The following is a 27,151-nucleotide window of genomic DNA, read 5'->3' as shown; positions in this document are numbered from 1 at the left end:
GGTGGGGGGCAGCACTGCACAATGGCAAGCAGGGGTGGAGCCAGCTGCTTGAAGCCAGGGAAGGAAAACCCCGATAGGCCCTCATCTCAGGCCAGGCCTAGGAATCCCGGATTGTGAGAGGGTGTAGGCTGGGCTGAGGAGGATCCCCCTGCCCGAGTGCCTGGATTTTCATGTACCCGGCCTCTAGCATGAAAATAAAAATGTTCTTTTACCGCTAAAAGGCAAAGTTATCCTGAATGATTGGTAAGTTCTTAATAAGAGATTATAACAGGAAAGCAAAGATTTTGTGATTTCCATTGTTCTTTATCATCAGGTGTTTGATTGTGTAGGTAAATTGACCTTATAAGAAACATGCCTCTGATTTATCTTCATAGAAAAGAAACAGCTTGTGGCCAGGCGGCTACTGAGTTTCCCCAGGGCAAACAGGATGTGGGGGTGGAGATAGCAGAGTGTATGAGAGCTGTACATGTGGCTGATAGGAAGATTCCCCTAGACCACTCATATCAAATTTGTGGTTGCTGGCTGTGAGTTTGATGTGCTTGCCCTAGAGACAAAGGGAGGTGGAGGCAACTAGAAAAGGCCCCAAACCATTTTTAAAACAACCCAATGGGAGACAGCAAGACTTAGATGACCAAATGTTACTCAGCCAATGAGGAACGGAGGAGGGAGTAAATAAGCAGACTATATTCCTGTACAATGGGCGCCCGCTCTGGGGTCTTATTAAAAGTCTCATTTTTGCGTGCTTTTGTTTCCTAGTCCATCATTTGAAATTTGGACAGGTAAGCCATTTTTCACAACATTAAAAGAGCCAAACTGAGTTTTTTTTTTTGTTTTTGTTTTGTTTTTAGTTTTTAAAAAAATATATTTTATTGATTTTTTGCAGAGAGGAAGGGAGAGAGATAGAGAGCTAGAAACATTGATGAGAGAAACATCGACCAGCTGCCTCTTGCACACCCCCTACCGGGGATGTGCCCGCAACCAATGTACATGCCCTTGACGGGAATCGAACCCGGGACCTTTCAGTCTGCAGACCGACGCTCTACCACTGAGCCAAACCGGCTTCGGCCCATCTCATTTCTTATGTGTAGTCACTGCGGGACCCATGAAAGCTTATTTTTCTGTGATAGTAGAACTTCTTGGAAGACACGAAGGGTCTGATATATTTATCATGTCAGGGAAGTAAGGTTTAATATGATGATCAATTTAGCTCAACTTTGTTCATTAACTCATTGTTCCTCTAGAGAGGGGAACATACAAGTTCTACTAAGCCAACCTAATGAGACTAACTCCCGACTCATTCCATACATCACCCCTGTCCTCTTAGTCTCTTTTCTCCTTAGAGAAATCCCCAGGTATCCCTTCTTCATCAAAAACTCCACATCTCTATTCCCTTCTGCTAGATTCTCTTTCTTCCACATTTTGTTGGCTTCATAAGTTATTATCTCCTATGACTTTTTTTATTTTTATTTTTAACTCAGTGCTTCCTCTCATAAAGACATAGTCCCATTTCAATGCCTCTCCCCCCAATAAGGAACTGGAATCTGATATTTCTTTTCCCTCCTTTAGCCTGATAATTATAGAACTGCAGACCAGCCTTTTCACATCATAGATCCTGATTATAGGAATAGGTTCATGAAAAGTCAGGTTTCAGGATCATGTTCTACCTTTCCTTGCTTGAGGAAACATGCTCAGGTCTTGTAGACTCTGAACTCTAGAGTATGGGTCAGATCTTAATGAAAAGAAGAGCATTACTGCCAATGAAGCCACAGGGATCATCTGAGTTGGTAGATCATCACAACCCCTTGTACTGGGTAGAGACCAGGGCTATGGTCCCCTCCTGTGCAGCACATATATCTAATCCAAAGTTTATCCCACAGTTATTGACCAAACCCACGTCCCTGCCTATGCTTCTCTTTTTAGGAGAAAAAGATGAAAGTGATAAACTCAGCATAGAAACTGAGTAAAAACTCAAAGAAGCAGTAGGTCATGGATTCAATAATTTCCACAACGGGTTCTAAATAGGGAAAGAGACCAAGAGACACATCTAGTGAGTACTCCCAGGGTGGGTAATTTTAGGGCAGGAAACACAGAATGTGTATTTTTGGATTAGGAGAAGTATCTTTCCTGGAACATTTTCTGTAGGTAAGCGAGAGGTGACTTACTTCGCTTTTTGAGTTGTGCTGGACCCAGTCTCAGGCAGAGAACCAGAAGTAGGATAGCAGGGCCATTTTTGAATAGAAGCTGAAGAGCACACATGCTGGAAGATCTTGACACCAGGAGGACTGTGTATCCAGGAGCCAGGATCGGTCTTTATTAGTGTAGCAAGATCAACAGGTCCACTCAGCCAAAATCATCATACCTTGGGATACTCCTCATTACTACCCTATTTGTATTTCTGTGAGAAAAATCAGCATTCATCTGGAATTTTTTAAAATTAATTAATTAATTAATTTATTGGCAATTTCCTTTATTTATTTATTTATTTATTTATTTTTAAAATAAATCTTTATTTTTCATATTATTACAAAGGTTCCTCATTTCTTCCTCCATCCACCAGGTTCCCACCCCACCCTCCACCTCCTCCTCACCCCCTAGTGTCCTCATCCATAGGTGCACAGTTTATGTTCAGTCTCTTCCCCCCCCTCCACCTCTCCCCTTTTCCCAGAGAACAGTCAGTCCACTCCCCTCCCATATCGCTGACTCTACTACAATGAACAGCTATTATTGTTCATCAGGTTTTTCAATCTCCTTTTTTTTCTCGTTGTTTTCTTTTTTTTTCTTTCTTTTTTTTTAATTAATAAACTTTTACACTTCCAAGAATAAATTTTAAAATCCAATAATTTTAAACCTTGTTTTTTTTTCTACCCTGGGAATTGAGAAGCAAACTTGTTTACATGTAAACTTACCCTTAGGCTATCAAAAGGTGTAGCCATTCAAGTGTAAATGGACACATTGTTTAAAGATAGCTGCTGGTTGGAATTGGATTACCTGTTCTGGGTGGGAAGGGCTTGTCTTCCCCTTTCTCCATTAAAATTAAGGTGTTAGCTTTAAAACCTCTTTTTGGCGAGAGACCTTAAATTTTCAGAACTTTAAATTTTTCAGATAGTAAATCAGTTACTTAGCATTTTCTCAAATCAATAATACCTCCACATGCCCAAGGATACACTTCACACAAAAGACATTTCCAAATAGATCAACCAACCTCATCCAGGCACTCACAGATCAACACCCCAGTGCTATACTAACTCAAAACATCCAGATCTAAGCCTTCATCACTTGATTCAGCAGACCCTCAAGTTCCCCCAAAAGTTTCCAGCCATCATCTGGAATTTTAATTAGGGGTAGAGTGAGGTATGAAGGTGTTGGGGAAGGTCATAAAGAAGATGTGAGTGCCAGTCTGACCCATGAGCTGCACCTGGGCAATAGGAGGTTCTTCTGTTCCTTCCTCGTGCTCAGAATAATACTCTGTTTTAGAAGCTTTTCTTGTTTTAGAAGCTGCCCAAGGACAGAGTTGAGATAGTAATGTGGTGATAAGACCACCTGAACTGGGGTTGTGAATGAACCTTATTGAGGCCTCCTGTGTGTGTGACTACTCCAGTTAAGGCCTGTGTGTGTGTGTGTATAGATATTTTTAAAAAAATTGACCATTATTTTTATGTATAAATTTTTATCTTTTTTCCATATTTATTTAATTAATTTATTTAGTCATAATCTGAAGATATATTTATATTGATTTTTAGAAAGAGAGGAAGAGAGAGAGAGAGGGAGAGAGAGAGAGAGAGAGAAACATCGATATGAGAGAAATATTCATTTGTTGTCTCCTGTATATGCCCTGACTAGGAATTAAACCAGCAACCTTATTGATAAATGGGACGACACTCCAACCAACAGCCATCTAGCCAGCGCTATATTTATTTATGTGTTTAAATTACAGTTGACATACAATATTGTATTAGTTTCAGATATACAACCTAGTGTTTCAAAATGTATTTACTTCATGAAACACTCACCATTATGAACCCATTAACCATTTGTCATTATACATAGAAATCTTAACATTGAAACAACATGAATGGACCAAGAGAGTATTATGCCAAGTGAAATAAATTGGACATCTTGACATTATGGTATATTGGACTAAATAAAATATATTGGCAAATTAATTTCACCTGTTTCTTTTAGCTTTTTAAAAAATGTGGCTATCAGAAAATTCAATATCACACATGTAACTTAAAATATTTTTTTCTATTTTTATTGGCCAGTGCTATAAGCAATTAAGAATTCTAGCCACACTCTAGCTGGTTTTGCTCAATGGATAGAGCATCAGCACTTGGACTGAAGGGTCCTAGCTTCAATTCCTGTCACAGGCACATACCAGTTACAGGCACATGTGGGAGGCAACCAATTGATGTGTCTTTCTCAGATTAATGTTTCTCTCTGTCTCTCCCTTTCTTTGAAAAAATCCTCGGACAAGGATTGACAACAACAACAACAGAATTCTAGTTTCACTGGAGGACAAGAAAATAGTAGGAGAAAATGGTGTGCTCAAAATTAATGCACAAGCTAAAATTGGCAATTTTGAAATGCTTTTTGTTGGGGATTGGGGGGAGGTATGTTTTTGCAGTGTATGGTGTAGTGGATTGTGTGTAGTGTATGCAATGTAATGTATGTGTATGTAATGTGTGTAGTACAATGTGTAGTATCTGTGTCATGTATTTGCATGTAATGTAAAGTGTAGTATAGTGTGTGTTGTGTGTAGTCCAATGTCGGTGTGGTGTGCATATAATGTAGTGTATAGTATGTAGTGTAGTGTAGTGTGTAGTGTAGTGTGTATGCAGTGTGGTATCTGTGTAGCGTGTATGTAGTGTAGTGTGTGTTGCATGTGCTGTGAACTGCATGGGTGTATGCACATGCACATATATGTATACACGTGTAGTGTATGTAGAATGTAGTGTGTGTAGTGTGTCTAATGTGTAGTGTAGTGTATATGTAGTGCAGTGCAGTGTGTGTAGTGTAGTGTAGTCTGTATGTACTGTGTAGTATAATGCAATGTTTGTGTAGTGCAGTGTGTATGTAGTATAATATGTAGTGTGTGTATAGTGCAGTGTGTGTATAGTGTGTTGTGTGTGGGGTATACAATAGTATAGTGCAATGTCTGTGTAGTGTAGTGTGTATGTAGTTTAGTATATGGTGTAGTGTGTGCAGTAGTGCAGTGTGTGTGCGTGTGTGTGTGTAGTGTATGTGTAGTGCATACTATAGTGCCATGTCTGTATTGTGTAATGTGTGTGTAGTGTAGTGTGTGTAGTGTAGGAACAAGGATCTTCCTGTGTGTCAGGCTGCCTGTGTAGTTCAAACTTTAGCTCTGCCATTCTCTGGCTACGTGCAAATTACTTATCTCCTCTCATCTCATTTTTCTCAAAAAGAAAATAAAAATAGAATTAACTCATTTATTGTCTATCCCCATGAAGAATATAAACTTTACTAGAGGCTTGGGCACAAAATTTATGCACATGGGGCGGTCCCTCAGCCTGGCCTGCACCCTCTCGCAATCTGGGAGCCCTCAGGGGATGTCTGACTGACAGCTTAGGTCCGCAGGCAGTTGGATATCCTTAGCACTGTGGTGGAAGTGGGAGGGAGAAGCTCCTGCCACTGCCGCTGCTCTTGGCAGCCAGCCGTGAGCCCAGCTTCTGGCTGGGCCGCACTCCCCTGTGGGAACACACTGACCACCAGGGGGTAGTTCCTGTGTTAGTGTCTGCCCCCTGGTGGTCAGTGCGCATCATAGTGACTGATCATTCTGCTGTTCAGTCTATGTGCATATTAGCCTTTTATTATATACAATAAGGATGGAAAATTCCTGATTCCCTTTGGTAAAACCAAATACCTAAAGCAGGTAATGGCCCAGTAGGCACTTGATAGATTTTTATTGAATGAATGAATGAATACATACTTAATGCATGTGGTTTTAATAACTGTGTTTATTTATTTATTTATTTATTTATTCATTCATTCATTCACTGTTGACACTATTACAGATGTCCCTCATTTCTCCCCCTTTACCCACCTCAGACCAGCTTCATCCCCTCACTCTGGCCATCACCGCACTATTGTCTGTGTCTATTGGCTGTGCATATAGTATTTTCTATGGTCAATCTTTTCACCAGCTTTATTGTGGTATAATTGACATAAAACATTTTGTAATGTTAAAGTGTATATAATGTGTTGATTTGATACACTTATATGTTCCAAAATGCTTATCACCATAGGGTTAGCTAACACCTTCATCACTTCACATAATTACCATTTATTTTTTGTGGTGAGAACATTTAAGATCTTTTAGCAACTTTAACCTATATAACCTGTGCATAACTGGAAGTTTATACCTTCTGACCAAAATTTTCCCAGTTCCCCTGCAACCCAGCTCAGTAACAATTATACTCTTTTTATGAGTTCAGTTTTTGTAGATTTCATTTATAATTGATATCCTCCAGTATTTGCCTTTCTCTGTCTGACTTAGTTCATTTAGCATAACAACCTCAAGTTTTACCTATGTTAGAAATAGAAGGATTTCCTTCTTTCTCATTGCTAAATAATATTCCAATGTTTGTGTGTGTGTGTGTGTGTGTGTATTTATATAGTTATTTTTAATAGGGCATATGATAATAACAAAAATATCAGTGCATTTTTGTCACATGTTAGGCATATAATCAATGTTACTATTCTATTTAAAATATCAAGTGAACTTTCCCAGTGACTGTTTTCCTGCTCTGGATCTGATTCCCATTTAAGATCAGTGATGTTGAGGATATGCCCCACCTTCTTGCCTTACAAACTGATGTTGTGCTGTCCCCTTGTCAGCCTCCTCTCTGGGCCGCCTGGCTTGCTCTTAATCCCACCCAACATCAAAGAGCTGACCTGCCTAGAACATGCGTTGGGGTTTTGCTGCCTACTAATCTATTTGCCAGAAAGCTCTCTGCTCACTCTGTGCCCATGACCCTGGCTCACATTTCCTCTCAGGAAGCACTGTCTGGCCTTCTTTGATGGGGCCCCACAGGGCCCCCTCTGCTGTTCGGCTTACTGTGCATCCTGTGCTGCCCAATCTCCCTGAGCACCACTTAATCCATTCTTTTTCACCAGTTGAAAAGAATAGAATATTCTGCCACTGACTGCTATTCTAGTATGCAGCTGACTCCCATCTCCTATGATCTGAAAGGGCTCCTAGATGGACAGCATGACATAGAAGGTTAAGGAGCAGGGAAACTTGGATGCTGGTCCAGTTTCTGCCCCTCACTTACTATGAGTTTTAGATCATGCTTTCCCACTCTGAGAATGGCCCCACTCTTCTCCATCTGCCTTTTCTCCCTCTTCATGGGCAGTGAGAACCGACAAGATTGCCTCAGCAAAGGCTCTTTGAAGAAAAGAAGTTATAGAAATCCTGGGCACTCTGAAGCTCCTCAGGGAGAGATTTGGGCAGGAAGACACAGCAGAACACAGAGAAGCTGAGGGAAGTTTATTTTACAGACCATAGCACACACCTGGCCACATTCCTTAGAGGAAACCACTTTGGGGTGTGGTAGGGGGCAGTGAGACAAGGCTTTCAGTAAGATCAGGCCACAGGCAGCATTTTGAAGACACTAAAGCGGTTTGCTTTGATGGGTGTCACTGCCAGGTTGTCAGGGCAGATTTCAAATTCACGAACGACGTCAACCACTGCTGCAATTATTACAGTACCTGAAAGGGACATGGACAAAGATCATAGCTTAACATTCTCATCCCCAGGGTCCTATCTTTTCTACCAGTATCAGACACCTGCCTAACTGGGACTCAGCTTCCTCAACTTGTTTACAAATGAATCTCCCTTATTAGCTTTTCTCACATAACCCCTCACCTTTTGAACTTGGCCATGGTCTCCTTCTACTCTGCTTGTTGTTCTCCTTCGCCCCACCCCATCCCCTCCATCCTTCTGCCACGGGCTCTGTTCCTGATCCATAACCACATTTCTCTATGGTTTTTCCTCTCAGGTGGGTAGTTCTTCCCTTGGACTCCTCTACTTACTGTTGACTTGAAAGTCCCAGAGGAAGGTTCTTGGATGTTCCTTACACAGGCAGGTAGAGTATTTGTAATTTAAAGGCCCATCAACTGGAGGGTTGCTTACCAGGTAAGTTTTAATCTGTGAAGGAAGAGTTGGAGAGAGATGACTCAGAGTTGGTATGGGGAATAGGAAAGGGGGAGAAAGACAAGAGGATTGAGGGAGAGAACAGGATGTTCTTATTGGGCAAAGAGCAGGGGTGGATGTGGAGAAAGGCATGGGAGAGTCCATTTTTGTAGTATCATCTCAGGAGCTGAAATCAAGGTTAGAAGATTTTCTGTCCTCATGTCCTTCTATTCCTGCATTAGCATGTGGGTGTAGGGTTCGGGAAGGTGAAGGTAAGTGAACCACAGAGTCAGGAGCACTCATCTGGGCAGCAGTTCATGTGGGGGAGAGGGTTAGGTTTGCCTTAGTTCATAGCAAGTGCTCTAGGAATGGGTCTGTGGCGGCAGTCTGACTACTGGGGTGTGAAAGCAAAAACCTGGCCTTATTGCCAGAACCATGACCAAGTCCCAGATGTGCTCCTTTCAAACTCTGGGATCTTTAGTAAGTAAAGAATCCCTTGGGTGACTTAAGGTACTTAAGCTAATATGGTACTTGATCAGGCTAAGCAATAAGTACTTTGGCCTTATAGGCAGTGGTTTACATCATTTGTGAATTTAATATCTGCCCTAACAATATGGCAGTGATACCCATCAAAGCAAACTGGTTTAGTGTCTTGAGAATGCTGCCTGTGGCCTGATCTTACTGGCTACAGCTTCCACTTTACATTCAGGCCACACACCACTTTCCTCAGTTGTGAGAGGACAGCAACTACCCACGCAACATGCTGTTAGATAAGCAAATGCAATCTTGAAGGTAAACTTACTCTTCTCTTTCCTAACTTGAGCCTGCTGTACAGCAAGTATGTCAAACTCATAGCCCATGGGCCACATACCTTATTTATTTGGTCCATGTTAGCCTTTGAGTTTGACATGTTTGCTGTACAGCTTAAGAACCCAAAGCACTATATAGGTGTTTCAGCAGAGTCAGGTTAATGTTCTGGTTCATGGTCAGCGCACGGGGTTAAACCTGAGGACCATAGATCCAAGGAATCTATGAATAGAATTTAGTCAGTTTGTGGAAAGAAATTATATGTTTATTTTCCTAAGTTCCCATAGAAATTGAGCATTCCTTCTGCTGTGAATGTCACCAACTACCCACAGTGGCATTAGTAGTGAGTGATTTTTATCACAAGGAGAAACAGATTTGTTCATGCTACATTAGAGATTTATATATCTCAGAAGAGTGCCTGCCCTTATAGCTACCCTGAACACAGGGGCAGGAGTTATCACCAGGCTGCATGGGTATGGCTGGGACTGGTTGCCTATCTCCCAATACCTGCCCAGGTAAGTGGTAACTCTGCACAAATAGCCTATCAGCCCCAAACAGTGAGTTCAAATGTTCTCACCATTGCAATTTTACTCAAAAATACTTTGGATATCCTGGTGTTTCTTTTGAGAAGGCTAACCTTGCCTTGTTTATATTTTTATTACATTTATAACACTATATCTTCATGATTCAGAACTTTCAATACTTTTATAATTAAAACAAAAAATTAAGACCCACTGGATATGTGTGATTTGTTGTCAAAGATCGAAGGTACTTAATAGCAAAGGCTCTAGGAATTGGGACTTGGTCACGGTTCTGGCAATAAGATCTGGTATTGGCTTTCACACCCAGCAATAGGCTAAGCAACCATAATCATCATATAGGTAATCTTTATAAACTAAAATTTAACTATTCTGTTGTGAATGTTTGCAGCTAATGTATAAAGAATGAAACATGTATTACTGTATTATATTATACATTTATTTTTAATAATTTTATCACTGCCCTTTAATCTGGTAGTTTTCCTATGTCATCTAATGCATTTTTCTTAATTAAGAAGTTGGATTTTATTCACTTTACTCCCACCCCAGGGCTTCTACTTACCACCATACATTTTTTCAATTCTGTTCCAACTTGAAGCGTTGCAGAGACTTCTTCATTTGCTCTTGTTGTTTGGGGCAATTTAAGATCCATTTTGATCAACTGTTGACTGGTTTTGGGAAGACAAAAGCAGGTAGGGAGCAAAAATCAATCCATGAAAGAAGGGGGACAATGAGCAGGGACCAGGGAAGGTTCGAGGAGAAGGAGATGGTCAGCTGCTGAGACCAGAATTCCCTGGGGAGTTTTGATTTTTTGGTTAGTTTGGCTATTTGTACTGATTTAGTTTTACTTAATAAAGCAATTTTGACATGTTATTTAAAACTGAGTATCTTCTTCTCTTCCACTGACAAATAACAAAAACAAAAACAATGAAAGTACAGTATCACATTTCCTAATAAAACTCTATAGGTTCCGCTGATTATCCACTGACAGGGAGGGCTCATGTCATAATAAAATTAGTATTAAATTTCATATTAACGAATCATAAACACCTCAGTGCACTGGCAGTGAGGCCTTTCTTGAAGATCCTCCTTCTTTGGTTCTTGGTGGGGTCTAGGATTTGTACTTAGTACTTAGTTCTGTAGGGGATTTGGACACAATGCCATATTGGAAACTACAGCTTCCACCTTACATTCAGGCCACACACCACAATCTTCTGGGGAAAAGGACATGGAGACAAAGAGAATAGTCAAGTGTTTCCCTTCAGTCAGTGAGGAGGGGGCTCAGGACCAGCAGAGTTACTTTCTCTTTCCTGGAAACTCTTGCCAAAGCACCTTCAGTGTTGGGTGAGACAGGAGGGAATTCAGTTTCTTGGCCTCCAGTACTTCCCAGCCCCATTTTCCTAGGGGAAAGCATCAGATTCCAGAGAGATTCCATTTCTTGTGCCAGCTGCTTTAGCACTCACTACACAGGGAAGGGGCACACATCCTTCAGTTTCTTCAGAATTTCTCCCATTTGTAAATGTATTTAAGATTGACAGGATGACCAGCACAGCTAGAGAAACTAATCACCCTGGTTTGCCTGACAGCGAGGGGTTTGCTGGGTGGGGCTTTCAGTGCTAAAATCAAGCTATTCATGGGCAAACTTGGATGGTTGATCACCATAAGTAGCACAGCTTATCAACAACTGCTGCCCCTCAGGGCTAAGTGGAGTGACATCTATATCTGAACCCATCCCCACTTAGGGTTTCTTAGATACCCATCCACCTCCATTACATCAGGTTGTCAAAACGCTGACAGGTTTCCTCCAGGGAAGCATCTGGTCCTTCCACAGAGGGTACAACCAGAATCACAATCCAGAAACTACATTCCAAACACTTTTCCTGTAAGGAAAAATCCCTAGATCTTACAAGTGTCCATGCTTCTCCCTCCAAATTGTTCCATTTCCTAATTCATTTTGTGTGCCCCAATTTTCCTTCAAACATGTGCCCTTAATGAGTTGGCTTCTGAACCCATGCTCTCAGGTCCCAGTGGGAGATGGGGGCGGGGGGTGAAGTGGGGAGTCATGGGCAAGTGGTCCTCACATTTGTCTTCAGGCTTCAGCACTGAATGCCTAAGTGCTGGGCAAGTTCAACCTTGGACTGTGGGGCCAAGGATCAGTGTCCAGGGCTTCTGATCATTGAATTCTGCCAAAGGTGTCCAAAGCTATTGTTGCAACTCACAGTCCTGCTCAACCCTCTCTTCTAGCAGGCAAAGTGTGAGAAGGTGAAGTTCACTGTGCAGAAATCTAATAAAGGTATAGACTATGGACAACATGTAGGCTAGAACCATAGAGAAAGACTGATTATTAATTATAGCCTACAAGTGCACTGGGAGCCTTATTTCCATGGGCAACTTAGAAGCACCCAGGGGAAATGTGAGGGGAATTGATGGAGTTCCTAAGAAGAGAGAGGTGGGGTTGTTATGAGTTCATGAGAGCTTCTAGGATTAGATCTATGGGAAGTTGAAAAAGTTTTCAGGAAGGGACATGTAGATTTCTAGGATAAGAAAAAAGCGCTCCCCTCAAAAAAGATTTTTTTTTTTTTTTAAGGAGAAAGGCTTGGCTCACTTGTCTTCCTGAGCTTTGTTGATCCCCAGCTGCAGACAGAGAACCAGGAGCAGGGCAGCATGGCTGGCCCTGAGCAGGAGCTGGAGAGAGTACATGCTGGAAGAGACAGAGTCTGATGCTCCGGAGAAGTAGGGTTCAGGTGCCCAGCACACTCCTTATAAGCAGATTAAGGGAATGGGAGAGCTGCCATGCAGACTCACGTGACTAGTCACCCCATTACCCTTTTCACTCATGATCTTTCCTTGTTGAACTAGTTTGTTTTTCTATGGAAAAAGTCAACATTCACTACAGCATTGGAGTCTGGGAGAAAAGTTAGATGATCCTTCTTCATTTTCTCAGTACCAGAGTTTCTCAGAATGTCCAGGACCTCAAAAGATACACAGATCTTTTCTAGCTTGGAGAAATGGTTTCTTATCCCTCATCATTATACACCTGTCTATCCAGCAGTATGTAGCCTTAGCTTCAGTCTTTCCTTCCTTAGTCTCTGGAGGCAAAAGAACTCAGCTGTGGAAGCAGATTTCAGATCACAGCTTTAGGACACATTTGCTTGATTCCCTTATACTAATTCAAGAAGATATGCTAAAATAAAAGTGTTAGGGAGCTAGGGTGACCAAGGCTTCCCTAAGGGTCACAACCAACCATGCAGGGAAACTAGAGATGAGCTTCTCTGGATGATCGAGAATTGAGGCCATAGCACTGGGTTCTATTCTAAAGAAGGGAAACCTCATTCTGAGTCTTGCTATGTGCCTTGTGCTGTGAGACAAGTATTAAAAAAGTGGTCATGTCACCCTAACCAATTTGGCTCAGTGGATAAATCATTGGCCTGTGGACTGAAGGGTCCCAGGTTCGATTCTGATCAAGGGCATATACTTTGATGCAGGCACATCCCCAGTAAGGGGTGGGTAGAAGGCAGCTGATCAATGTTTCAAACTCTATCTCTTTTCCTTCCTCTCTGTAAAAAACAACAACAATATAATATATATGTATTTTTAAAAAGTGGTCATGTCGGTAGTTAAATAAGCAAACTACTGAGTGTTGGGAAATCTAATTTGGGGATGCCAACCATTTACAGAAACTGTCTCACGTCATGGTATTGCCCTGTTCTGGGGACTTTGGCTAGTTGGGGATCTTGGCATCTGAAGGACATTTCCATTATCCGTGAAATAAAAATGGGTTTAATCACAAAAATATTTGTGTCCAGAAGATTTCTCTGACTCTGGAATTTCTTTCCCTGGAACGGAGGAGAGGAGGTGATTCATTCTTTCTGACACAGGTATTGTGATATTTCTCTTTAATCAATTAAATCTATTCCTTAACCTTTGATGTGTGATATTGTGAAAATTTTTTCCTGTTCTTTGCATGGCAGATGGCAGACTGGGAAGATCCTCTCTGGTGTAGATGTGGAAAATCAGAGTTCTGGGAGTTACACATGTATATTGCCATAGGCACAATTCAAAATTAAAATTTAGATGTATGCTTCTTTCTAAATTGCCCTGCTGCTTATTCTACTCTTGCACTTCCCTCCTTATTCCTTTGAACTTGACATAATTCATGTCATTCCTTATTTATAACCAGCGATTCTTGTGATCATTTCCTTTCTCCTTTGTTTCTATTCCATGTACTCAAGAATGATGCTTTCATTTTACCTCGCCCTGGTCACGATGGCCCTCCTTTTTAAACATTCTCCCACATTGTAATTTTCTTTACACCTGCTCTTTTGCTTACTTAGTTGAATAATTTCCATCAGAGGGACATGCTAGCTGAGATTAATGAAGAAGTAAGGTGAAAGGATTTCGGAAGCATTCACCTGGGAAAATCCAGGAAGGGCTCTTTGCTGGACTTGAACTCCTTTTGCAGGCATAGCCCCATTCTTGAGGACATACTTCCAGCATATTCCCAAGGAAGCAGTGCTCCAATAGGAGCAGATAGTAGTAGGCTGAGAGAATATATTGAAGGTAAAGATGCTCTTCTTCCATAGGCCAGTGTGAACTGCAATAATCAGAACCTTCAATGTACATAACAAATCTTAGGTACTATGCAGGTCATGGCTAGTGTGGTGGTTAATTTTATGTGTCAACCTGAATAGATAATGGTACCTATTTTTTGGTAAAACACCAGTCTAGATGTCATTCTAAAGGTATTTTTAAATCCATAGACTTTGAGTAAAGCTGATTACCCTCCATAATGTTGGCAGGTCTCATCCAATCAGTTGGAACACTTAAGAGAAAGGATTGGGGGGAAGAAGAAATTCTGCTGCCAGAATGCCTTCAGATTTTAAACTTTCCAGTCTCTACTATTATGTGAGTCAATTTCTGTTGGTTTAGTTTCTGTTTTGAGAAACCTTATACAGCTGGTGTTTGGTAAGGGACAATAAATGTTGAAAAGTTGGAATTTATATTGGTTGAAAAGAATATTTGAAACCCTGGAGTGAATTCAGGTTCTAAACCTATGATATGGCAGGTGTTTCAGATGGGCTGATGGGAAGGTCAAATGGGGACTGGAGACCAGACACTACTTGGACATGTTGTGCTGAGTCTCAGAATATTTCAGTGACACTTCAATAGATAGTGAAGTCCTGGGATAGAAGACCAATTATGGACTATTGAATATAATTTTGAGAGACACTATATGATGATATATGAATCTATTTTAGTTTAGAAATTATTATTTAAGTGCTGGTCATGCATTGGTCAAGGATGTCATGGAAAATAATAGCTGTGGAATAATGGAACATGATAAGGATGTCTTAAGGGCCAGTATGAAAGACTATACTCTTAATTTTTACTCCATCATGTATGTTTGAATTTAGAACTCTTGAGTATATTGAGCTTATTTTAATATTTTCAGACATTGGTTAAATAATTCTGATTTAAACAAGAATGGATATTATTCTAGAAAGTGGTATGGTTTGAGGGTTAAAAAACAACAACAACAATAAATCACTGCAACATCTTTACTACACAAACTGCATAGAATATCTATATGGAGATATACAGTATCAGCCAAACCTTGAAGCCACATGTATTATTATACATTTTTGCTGGGTTTAGCTTCATGTCAGGAACTAGGCAAATCCACCAGGCAAAAACCCACATGTCCCAACTCTGTTTTGCAGTTCACACAAAGGTGTCAATATTCATGGGGCTGAATGTATCTGAAAAGGTCAATATTTCAGAGGTAAGATAGGATTGAAGTAGCTGTAGATGGTATGTAGGAATGCTTTCAGAATGTTATTTATGACAAAAGTTTAAGAATAATAGTATCTTCTTTCCCATGTTATTATTTAGAAAACCAATCTACAGATGGCACCCAGAAACAAAGAAAACAAAAATTGTGATGTCTTTAAGTAAGGAAGAAGATTACTATGTTTGAGCAGACATATTTACTCATTTGGGACTCTCTCTTTAATAGAGAGTCCCAAATGAGTAAATGAGGTCTCAGTTGGTTATGTATCATTCCATGCACCTAAAAGTTGCTGGGTTGATTCCTGTTCAGAGAACATATCTGAGTTGTGAGTTTGATCCCCAGTTGGGAAACCTATGGAGGCAAATGATAGATTTCTTTCTCTCTCACTCTTTCTCTCTCTCTCCCTCTCTCCTTCTCTCCTTCCTTCATCACACCTCTTTCTTCCTTTCTCTAAGCATGTCCTTGGATAAGCATTAAAAAAAAAAGATTACTAAGTTTAAGAAATAAAATAGAGGTTAATAAAATGAGATTGTAAACAACCCAGGAGGCTCATGAAAAAGATGCAAGAGGAAGGTATTAAAAATACAGGAGAAACTTGCTAGGCTAAATTTATAAAGAGAAAGGTGATTCTAGACATGACAGGGCTCATGAAAAAGGAATATAAGGAATGATATCAAAAAAAGTAAGTTATACAAGCCAACACACATTGATTACATATATGTGAATAACACTAAAGATTTTACATGTATGAACAGAATCTTCAAAACAACCCAAATGAAGTAGGTTGTCAGTTTTGTCATGGATGGAACTAGAGAGCAATATACTAAGTGAAATAAGCCAATCAGAGAAAGATAAATACCACATGATCTCACTCATTTATGGAATATAATGAATATCATAAACTGATGAACAAAAACAGATCCAGAGACAGAGAAATATCGATCAGACTGTCAAACCTTAGAGGGAAGGTAGAAGAGGATGGGGGTAAGGGGAAGAGATCAACAATAAATCACTGCAACATCTTTACTACACAAACTGCATAGAATATAAGCCTAACCAATGGACTCAGATAACAGGGGGGTGAGGCCATGAGTGGCGGGGGGAATAGGAGAGTAATGGGGGGATAAGGACACATATGTAATACCTTAATCAATAAAGAAATATAAAAAAGAATGGGGAAATGGAGGCACATAGTAGATAAATATGTTGAGCCCAGGTCGCATAGTCAGTAATGGGTGGAGCTAACTTTGGATCCCAGTTTTGTGGAATCTGATATTTTTGTTTTATAATATTAGGAACTTCTTTCAGAAATAGAATTTTACAAACTTACAAATACGAAATATAAATATAGGACATTGGAGGAGGCTGTGAAGGATCTTGAGGTTCATGTCATTGACTTTATGGTGAATATAGCTTTGGCGAAGCCAGATTTTGAACAGTTTGTTTCTAGAACCTGAACTTTTAACTACTCCACTGCCTATTGGTGAGGACACAGGCCAGTAATGCATGTCCAAACTCTAATAGAGAGTTCCAAATAAGTAAATAAGAGACATACTATAAGCATACATTTTGTCTTCTCTGATTGACCATTCTAGGATGTTTCTCTACCTTAGAGCCAATATGAACAATCTCAGCGTTTTTCTTTTCTTCTATCTACTTATCTCTCTACCCATAATTCACCAGTCTATTCTGATAATCCACTCTATATATATTGATTGAGCACCTACCATTGCAAAAAGGTGTTTTTTTTTTCAAAGAGGTTTTAAGTGATGACTATGCAGAGATGAATATAGATATTAGAAGGAGCAATATATTAGAAGAAGCAGTCAAAATGTCACCAGAAAAGGACTAGGACTGGGGCAGGTCTGCTTTGGCATGTCTGGAATGTGTGGGTTCTTAACTTTGTGGAAGAAATGAATCCATGTGATTTTGAGAGTATGTTTATTAAAGCTGGGGACAGCAAATCAAAGGAAGGGCTTAAGACAGATGCGGCAGGATTACAGCAACAGGAGTGAGCCTAGATGCATAAAAGGAAATCACAGCAGCAGAAGTGAGCCACATTGGGCTGCGTGGACTCAGGAAACAAGTGACAGAGGAAAGGAGGGCTCTGGGAGACAGGTTCAGGGGGTTAGTCTAGGACAAGCTACCACTGCCTGCTGCTCCCCCAGTAGCAAGTCTTCTGGGGACCCTTAAGAGAAAGAAAGCAAAAGTACACATCAGAGGAAAGGTGATGTGGGCACACTCAAAAGGGAGTATGCACAGGGTCTTTATCTTGAAGGTTCTTATCTGTTTTCTATAGGCTGGAGTTTTAGGGGAGGTTTCAGGGGAGAGTCTCAACAGAATATTCAACAGCTTTCCTGATGCATCAAAATGAATATATAGAGGAGTTTGGAATTATTCTTTGGTCAGCTTTACTGTTTTACTTTTTATCTTGGATTTGTCTGGCTCTAATTGTTTTTGTGTGTTTTTATTTTATTATTTATTCCCCTGGGACTTCATCTGTCCTGGGGTTTTGCTAGCACAAATGATATCAATTGGGTCTCTGTTATCTATCTTCTTGATCAGGGGGATTTATGATACTTACTTACTGGCTGGGAAGATCTATTAACTATTTACTCCTAAATGCCCTTGGTTAGAGAAGATAAGATCTGGTGATTTATTAGCAGGCTATTCACTGCTCAGCCTTGTTAACTATTTTGTCTTAGTTTCCCTCATTCCACTTGCCAAGGAATTTTCCTAGCTTCTTACTATGCTGCCTCAAAAAATACCAAATTTAATAGTCCATGGTCAGCATTGTAATAATAGTTTCTATTTACTGAGCACTATTAAATATTTTTTAGGTAAACCTAAATGGAGTTGCAAACTTTAAAATACATCATTTATTTTAAAAAGCAACCAAATAATATACCTATAATATCACCATGCTAACCTAACCACTCTTATCATTCTAGTAGAGGAGCTTTCAACTACTTCTATTACTTTGTCTCATTATTTATGGATCAAAATATAATTCTAAAATTATATTTCTAAGGTATGTATATAATATGTACATGCATAAATGTATGAGATAACAATTTTTTTCTGTGAGAAGCATTAATTTTTATTTCTCTAAGCCACATCCATCAGGAATAGCCCTATTTACTAGACTTAGAAATCCCACATTTCAGTCATGAACTTAGATTCCTCTTATGTAGTCCCCACCCTTACACAGAACTCTTTTTTGGGCCTATAGACCCACCCTTATGTTTTGATCTGCCAAATTTCTGAGAGATAAATTATGAAATTCAGTCTCAGAACACAAAGGCATGTTATTTTGGGTAAGAAGTCATATCTCTCACTTATTCCTACAGCAGCAATAGCAATAGCAAAAGCCCACAAGCCAGTATCTCAATGACTTGTCCTGGCACAAGTGTGCTCATGCATACACACATACACTTATATTGTATGACATATAAATGCATCCATATTATATATCCTGTTTTTAATATAATTATTTACTGCACAATATCTTATAAATATTTCCCTTTATAATTACATTCCCTCTACATATTTTAGAGGTTATGCAATATTGCACTACATGAACACATAATTTATTTAACAAATCTCTTACTTAAACATTGTTTTCAATTACAACACTTCAAAAGAACACTGTAATAATATCCTTACTCAAATATGAACACAATGAGGGCAGATATATGTATAAGTGATAAACTATGTATATATATATATATATATATATATATATTCTATATTTACATATATATGTACATATTTAGCTGCTATATTCTTAGTATGTAGGATAGTGCTTGGGATGAAGAAGTCTCAATAAACATCCTATATAATAAAGAGGTAATATGCAAATTGACCCTTACACCCTCACACAAGATGGCCACCCCTATGTGGTCAAAGATGGCCACAACAAGATGGCCAGCAGGGAAGGGTAGTTGTGAGCAATCAGGCCAGCAGGGGAGGGAAGTTGGGTTGACCAGGTTAGCAGGGGAAGGCAGTTGGGGGTGTCCAGGCCAGCAGGGGAGGGCAGTTGGGTAGGGGAGCAGTTAGGTGTTGGTAGGCTGTCAGCAGAGTGGTTAGGGGGTGATCAGGTTGGCATGCAGAAGTGGTTAGGCAGGTGAACATTTAGGAGGTAGCAGTCCTGTATTGTGAGAGGGATCCCAGATTTAGAAGATGCAGGCTGAGCTGAGGGACACATCCCAACCCAGGGCACAAATTTCATGCACCGGGCCTCTAGTTAGGTGAATAAAAGAATAAATAACTCATTTTTTCTGGAAGTGAATTTACTAAATGAATCATTTTAGTTCCAAACTACTTGTTCCAAAAATAACACCTCCTCTAGCAGTGTGTGGCAATACTGTTTTCTCCACATTCTTATCAACATTAAGAGTTATTAAAAACAACAGTATTTTTTTCATCACATTGTATTGTGTTGTTCTTATGCAATGTATTGTGTTCTGACTTTCATCTTTTGCATGAATATAATAACGCTGTCAACTCTGTGGATCCTCCTCAGTCTGTCCTTAACCTCTAAATGTTGGATGACCTTCATTCACTAGAATTACCCATCATAATGCCTCTATATTGTAATATCTCCCAAATTTTATCTCCAGCCCTGACCCTTCCCTTGAATTCTGGACCTGTTCGTTTAACTGCCTGCATAACAGTTTTCACTGCTCAAATGTTTCCCTTTTAGGGGGCTCTTCCATCATATCTTATTTAAATGATCACATTCAGACTCTTTTTATTCCTTTGCTGCTTTATTTTTCTCCCTAGCACTTATTACTCAGCATTTTACTTTATATTTATTTATGATTTGGATGCCCCTCCCACCCATATGTAAGTCTTAGGAGACAAAAGTTCTAGTTCCCATCTCCTGTTTTATTAGAAGGCATAAAACAGTAACTGTCAAGTAGTAGGCTATCAATAAATATTTGAGCTTCCTCTCACAACTCGATATTACAGGGCGGTCTTTGTGGCCAACCTCTGCTTCTAGAATTCAGGACTAATGTCTAACCTGGCAGCTCAGCTAAGCCCAGGTGGGATGAGCAAACGATGCCCTCAGGGATTTCCGAAGGGACTGGAAGAAGGGGTGATTTGTGAGTCTTTTCAGGCCAGTAAATATATATATGTACATAGTGATTTGTGAGTCCTTTCAGGGTTTCCAACCCATCTTTACTGTTCAGATGTCCTTTTAGATATTCTGCTTCTACAGGAAAAGTCAACAGGATCTGTACAATGCCATATGCTCTGAATATGTCTCAGGACAAGAGACAGGCTATTCTTTCTTGTTTTATAGACTAAATTATGTCTTTGTTTCAGAATCCATTTAATTCATCTTTTTTTACTTGCTTGCTATTTCAACCACCTCAATCATGCAAAAATAATTGTTGTTGTTGAATTTCTATTTGCTAGTCTGGCACTGCACTGATCCAAGTACTCTCCATCCCCCAGCCTCACTCTCTCACTTCAACCCTATTTTTTGCCTTGTGGCATTTTCAAGGCAGATTGAACTCCAGACACTTGCCTAGGTAGGTCTTTGGGGGCTCCAGTTCTATTGGTGAATGGTTGCTGGCATAAACCCCCCTACCCCTAGTTGGAACCAGGAGCTTAGTCCATCTGAGCTCTACACACAGAGTTTACCCACACTTTATCTATAAATGTCTGCCTCTGAGCCCTGGACACATTTGGGAAAATTAATTAATTATTTTTTTTGGGAGAAAATTAGTTTAAAAAATGATTGATATGGGAGTTATGGCATTTCTGCCCATGTGCTTCATTCCAGCTCTTTGGGGATGACCAGCTCATCCTGGTTTGCCCAGAACTTCCTCAGTTTACACTGAATTCTTGTGTCTTAGGAAGCCTTGGTTCCAGGCAAAGCAGGGCAAACCTTATTCTTCTTGTCTCAGCTTCTAGTTCTCATGACAATTTCCAGGTGCCTTGGTTAGTTGTGAATGGGATGCTGCCAGGGAAGCACTAAAATAATCAGCTCCTTTGGATTTTCAGCTTAAGATGGCAAGATTGATCCACTTTTTCCCTTTCCCTTTCTCTGTGAAATAAATGAATAGAACAAGAAACAAACAACAACACAATACATAGCAAAAAGAGAGGGATTACTTTATCATAAAACCCTCCTCTTTTTCCCCCCTCTAGCTCCATAAACAAAGACTTAAACATTTATTATTTATGGACATCTTTATTTATGCTCCTCCATGCTTCAAATATCACTTTGGTGCTGAGCTATCTCAGTGTCTAGCTCTGACTTCATTCCTGAGCTCCTGACCCTTATTCTAATTGCCTGTCATGCACTTCCATCTGGATGTGCCATTAACACTTTAATGCAGTGTACTCCAAACCTATTTTACTTAAATGATCTCTCCCTCCTATTGCTACTACTATTATCCACCTGGCTCAGGTGTGAAAAGTTGAGTCTCTTCCTTGTATGGAGCAAGATAGTTAGAAAGATGGATCCATCAGCCATCAGGTCACTTGGAGGTCTTCCTCCACTCCATCCCCATGCACCCTTCTTCCTTTCTTTCTTGGATACGTTTATTCACACCATCAGAACTTTTCCTGTGATAAAACTAGAATAGCTTCCAACTGCTGTCTCTATGTTCTATTTCTTCTAGTTCAAATAATCTTAAAAACTACTGCAAAATTAATCTTTGCAAAGGGATACTTTGATTGGGCCACTTTATTGTTAAAAAATCTACACAACTCTCTTACCTACCGAGGTATAAAAATTCCTCAATCTGTTATTTAAGGCCTTCTACCCTGTCACTAACTTGCATTTACAGGTACACCTACTGCTCTCCTATATAGACCCTATACCTCTTTGCCTCAGTGGGCTTTTCATTGATTCCTAAAGATGCTCCACTAACAGAGCTTTATGCATCCTCCCACTCCTTCTCAATGCCTTTTCCTCTGAAAGGTTCACATTTCCATTTATATGTTACCCAAATCCCAGGAGGTGTGGTGCACATACTCCCTCTGTTTGAAATATATTCTAGTCCTTCTAAATTGATGTCATAATACATGTTTTAAATGCTTGGTACTTTGAGTGTGCCTTTCTTAGGGAATCTACTGTACTTTACCTGGCATTGTAATTATCTGCCTTGTGTTCATGTTCTAATGAATCAAAAAGCTCATGGAGTACTAACTTCTGTAACACCTGGTTTTGTATATCCCTGGTATGCAATAAGATCTCTTGAATACTGACAGATGGGTAGCTAGGTATTGATATACTTAAAGACGTGAATAAAAGTGGCCAGGACAGAGAAAAAGATAACTTACTTCAAATATGGTAAGAAGACCAGTGTGGTTAGAGCAAATGATACTGAATAAAATATCAGGAGATCAATGTTAAAAAAATAAATTGAAGTCAAATTGTAAAAGGCTAATTTGGGCTCACACCAGTTACTTAAGAATGCAATAATCTATCATTTAAACTCTGTGACAGGTTCCTCTTTGAAATTTGCCAAAACTGGGTTCCTCACAAATATATTTAGTGAGGAATAGATGGGATTTGGTTGTTGTTCTAATGTGGACTATTATTTTAGCTCTATCACATACAGGAACAAAATGTAGTTATCTATCCTTTCCTTGACCTTGGATTCTGTGACCAGGAACTAATGATTAACTAAGATGCTTAAGCTCAGTTACTGATGCTTTTAAACAAACTGTACTTTGGCAGTATGTCAGAGTCGAGCACAATTAGAATAGTCTTTTGAAAGCTAATATAATTTTAAAAAGATGTATTTTTTTTAAATCAAAGTGAAACATACGTTTAAAAAAATCAAATAATGCTAAAAGACTTGTACTGAAAAACCATAGGCCACACCTTTTTCCAGTCCTCTTCCACAGAGAATTCCACCTTCAACTTTTCTGTTACTTATTTCTACACCTCTTAATGACAAGCTTATAATGCTGTGGATTGGCTTATCAATTTTAGATATATTCTATTCATTTTCTATTATGATAGATATAGATTTAACTCTTTTAGACCCTACTTCTCCCTCTCTTCCTCTCCCAGATTATTACCATTTTAATTAAATCATTGATAAGTGATGATATAATTATTATTATGGGAATTTTATTCACTGTGAAGTTAAGTATGATTTTATTCTATTTTTAGATTAAATGTTGCATTTTGCAAAATAAAAGCAATATCTTTTCCATTTGTGTGAACTTCTGTGTACCTATTTTTAATTGATATCACATCTTTGCATGTCATATAACCCATGGAAACTTTTTTTTTTTTTTTTTTGAGTACTTCATCCTGGAGTTCTGTATCTTCCTGTTTCTTTCTGAACTCACTATTCTATCCAATAGTGAATGTTAAGTTGATGGGGTAATTAAATATAAGAACAATTTTCAGGATTAATAAATAGAAAGCAAAGTAGCTGATGAACTTCATATGATTAAGTAAAGGAAAATGAATACTCATAATGAAAAATAACTCAAATGATGATCAGAATATGAGCTCAGAGCATTGAGTTAATATTATGAGTTTATTATGATCCAGGTTTGTGCTACATTTTTTTCTATTTCAAGTTTCTGGCACAGAGGAGAACTTAAGACTCATCATGTAATAGATGAATATGACCAGGAGATCTGGGAGAACAAAAGGAACTCTAATTTTGATAACCTTACCTTAGGACTTGACTCATGGAAGGCACATCTCCTTACTATCAGCACTGGTTGGGCCACCTGTAAAGAAGGTGCTGAGTTCTGAGCCATGATTCTCTTTCCCTCCAGCTTGGACCTCAGAATAAACAGTAGGCAACCAGTTGTAAAAGGTGGAAAACGGAGACATGGGGGCCAGGGGTCCTAGCAGCCTGTCCCAAACTACACAACTTATCTAGGCTCTGGGGGAAAAGAAAGGTTATCTAAGAATATTGTTCAAGTTCAATTTTAGAATAATGCTGGGCATGGCTGGGCTGTAGCCTGCAGGCATAGGCATATGATGTTATCCAGTCAGGTAAACTTCCTTGATCTCCAAGATACCTTGGAGAGGGGTGAAAGAACTGGATAGAACAGCGTGCCTATCGTCACTGCAGCAACCACACATCCTTGGAAGCAGAGAGTGAATGAGATGACCTCTGACAAGTAGAGCGAAATGAGGAGAAAAAGGAGAGGAGAGGAGTACTGAATTAAGGTTTTCAGCTGCCTGAGGTGGCCAATGATTCTATAGTAGTACTGATGAGAATTTGAGAGAGAAAGTTCTCATCATCAGAGTGTTTGAATCCGCTTCTGGCCTTCACTGTGTGGGTTCACCTTCAGGCTTCTCCTGTGCCAGGAGGGGAGCTCTCCTCTTCCATTAGGTAGAGAAGAGCAGTGGGACTGGCTAGTTCATCTACTAAAGGAAGTACACTTCCTCCTCCATAGGCAAGGGCACTGCATCCCTGGAGATAGAGGGTGAAAACTAAGGAAGAGAGAAAGGAGAAGTAGATAGCTTTTGCTGCTCACCATATTCCCCTCTGATATGATTTTGTGTGACTATTGATAATGAGCCATGGGGCTGGGAGTGGGGAATAATGTTCAAGTATAAGTGCTTATGTTCTCACGTGTTAACTGAGTGCCTGTGACCTCAGTCTGATGTGCCTGCTCATGTGTCTGTTTTTGGTGTTTCTAAAATAGTCAGTTTCTTTCTGTACATGGATCTGTGGGTTCCAATACATGAGTGCTGACCATCTGCATCTCCGGAACTGTGTGTATTTTGCTTTGCCGCATTTCCATATGCTGTCCCTTGTAGTATAAGCCCAGAATAAACATCTGGCTGCTGGCTGATGCCAAAAAAAATCCTTGGGCTAGATCATTTAGGGCATTGGGCTAGTCCCAATATTGTTTTTGGATGATCTTTGAGACATAAATCTTTGAGACAGAAAATTAACCTTGTGACTGCTAGCCATGAAATAGCTATAAAAAAAGAAGGAATGGTTTCTCCAAACTCCTGAGTGAGCACCCCATGAAAAACACTTGGAGGATGATGATCCAGATGAGAGATGACTACCTGTCTCTCTAATATCATGATTTTGTTAGGGGATTGTACAGCGTAAGGTAAGAACATGCTCCTCACTGAGCATTGAGGGGAATAGCTCTGAATCAAAGAGGGAGAAATGTGAATGGAGGTGAGGCGGTCGGGATGAAGGATATATCTGTCAAGGTCAGCTGCACTGGGATCACTGCATAAGCCATACATCTAATGTCACCACCAGTTAATACAATTCAAAAATTCCATGAGGGTTTAGCCTATCATTAACTGTCCTACTTTCTCCATGAGCTCATTCTATAATCTGGAATGTCTGGGTTTCTGCAGGGAGGGGTGTAGGTATGAGGGAATAAGCTACTTTCTTCCGTGGAGGCAGTACTGTCTATTTTTTTGAAATATATGACTAAGGTATGGGGGAATCTTCTGAGTGCTGCCAGAGAAGATCTAGGTATGTGGTTAATGCTGATGACCAAAGCTGGAAGGATTGCATTAGTTACTAGCTGGAAGCTAATCACCTCCACCGCAGCAATTTGCTAAGAGTGAGTCTCCATATTCTTGATGTGTATGCACAGTAAAATAATCTGGGGAGCCTCACCCCAGACCTGTTAGTTATGTCAGAATTTCTAGGGGTGGCCTAAATACATCTTAGAAGTAGTTGTAATATGTAGCCAGGGTTGCAAAGCACCAAAATCATAGAACCCCTCAGTCTATAAACATAAACCCAGAACATTCAAGGGATACCTAGATATTGAAAGAGAAACAGAAAAGGAGATGATGTCTTCTTTGTCCATATGAGACACTGGATTTACACTCACCATATTACATTTTTATGATATTCAGTGGGCATGTCTAAAAACTGAGTTGGGCCAATGAGATATACTCTCTCAGGAACTGGAAGGGAGACACAAAGGCAATGGTTCAGAGTAATTTGGGGCATGGTGGTCATTATGAGTCTATGGTAAGTAGATAAACTTACAGACTTATCAGGTAGGAGAGACTCAGAGCAAATTGGTCAGGAGAGGGAATAAGATGAAAGAACAATTGGAGAAGCAGGAATCTCATGGGGGACAGGGGCAGAGGAGGATGGTCAGTTCTCAGAGATGCTATGATTTTTCACCTTGCTGAGTCTCTCCCTACATTGCATTGCTGAAGAATCACCTACACAGCGTGTTTTAGGATCTGAAGGAGAGGCCGACACACAAATGAAAATGCTATACAAGAAACATGAATTTAGAAGGCATTGGGGGCCAGGTGGAGCCTCTTTCTTAAAGAGACACACTGAGACCTGGGCTTATCCACTTTTTATTCAGTTTTAGCTACACACCTTGCCCTAGTAAAGCATGGCAAATGGGTAGCAGACAGATCATCTCTAGAGTCAGTAAAGATCAGTAAACATCAATAAGGCCCAGCAAACATTTACTTGGAGGCTGTCAGGTTAGGAAATTGCTTTGAGCTACCACTATCTCAACACGAACAATCAGTGCTAATGCTCAAGGTACATCAGCCTTCCACGTTCCTTGGTGTGCTCTGATGATAGTATTGGCAAGCAGTGGCTTCCCACATACTGGTAACTAGAACTCTGATTTAGAACCGAACCATAAGCGAGAAAGATGCTGTTTCCTCTCCTATCTTCAAGCCTGGCATATACCTGCCTCCCTGTCTAGAATGCCTTTCCCCTTCCTCTCTGTCACACAAACATGTAGTCCTGTTTTAAGAACAGTTTGAATGTCACTCCTGTTTGGTCCCCCACAACAAGCTACAGCCCACTCTTCTCTGACTCTTTACTGACACAGGATTTACTCTGATTTTATCTCTGTTTATTCCTTTACATGTTAAATTATAATGTTCTCTTTGTCTCCTCT

General features: G+C 39.9%; 1 protein-coding gene across 1 annotated transcript; it reads right to left on the bottom strand.

Moving 5' to 3' along the window:
* Positions 1-7,496: 7,496 nt before the first annotated feature.
* On the bottom strand, positions 7,497-12,264 carry LOC118711145 (prolactin induced protein). The gene is made up of 3 exons (XM_045577720.1): positions 12,104-12,264; positions 10,061-10,166; positions 7,497-8,167 (listed from the first exon to the last, which is right to left on the bottom strand). Exons 1-3 carry the CDS (start codon positions 12,196-12,198, stop codon positions 8,045-8,047), a joined length of 324 nt encoding a protein of 107 aa, XP_045433676.1. The 5' UTR covers positions 12,199-12,264; the 3' UTR covers positions 7,497-8,044.
* Between the last annotated feature and the right edge of the window lie 14,887 nt (positions 12,265-27,151).

This window comes from Pipistrellus kuhlii, unplaced genomic scaffold, assembly GCF_014108245.1.
Source record: "Pipistrellus kuhlii isolate mPipKuh1 unplaced genomic scaffold, mPipKuh1.p scaffold_m20_p_10, whole genome shotgun sequence".
Classification (NCBI taxonomy): domain Eukaryota; kingdom Metazoa; phylum Chordata; class Mammalia; order Chiroptera; family Vespertilionidae; genus Pipistrellus; species Pipistrellus kuhlii.
This window is presented reverse-complemented; position numbering and strand designations above follow the sequence as displayed.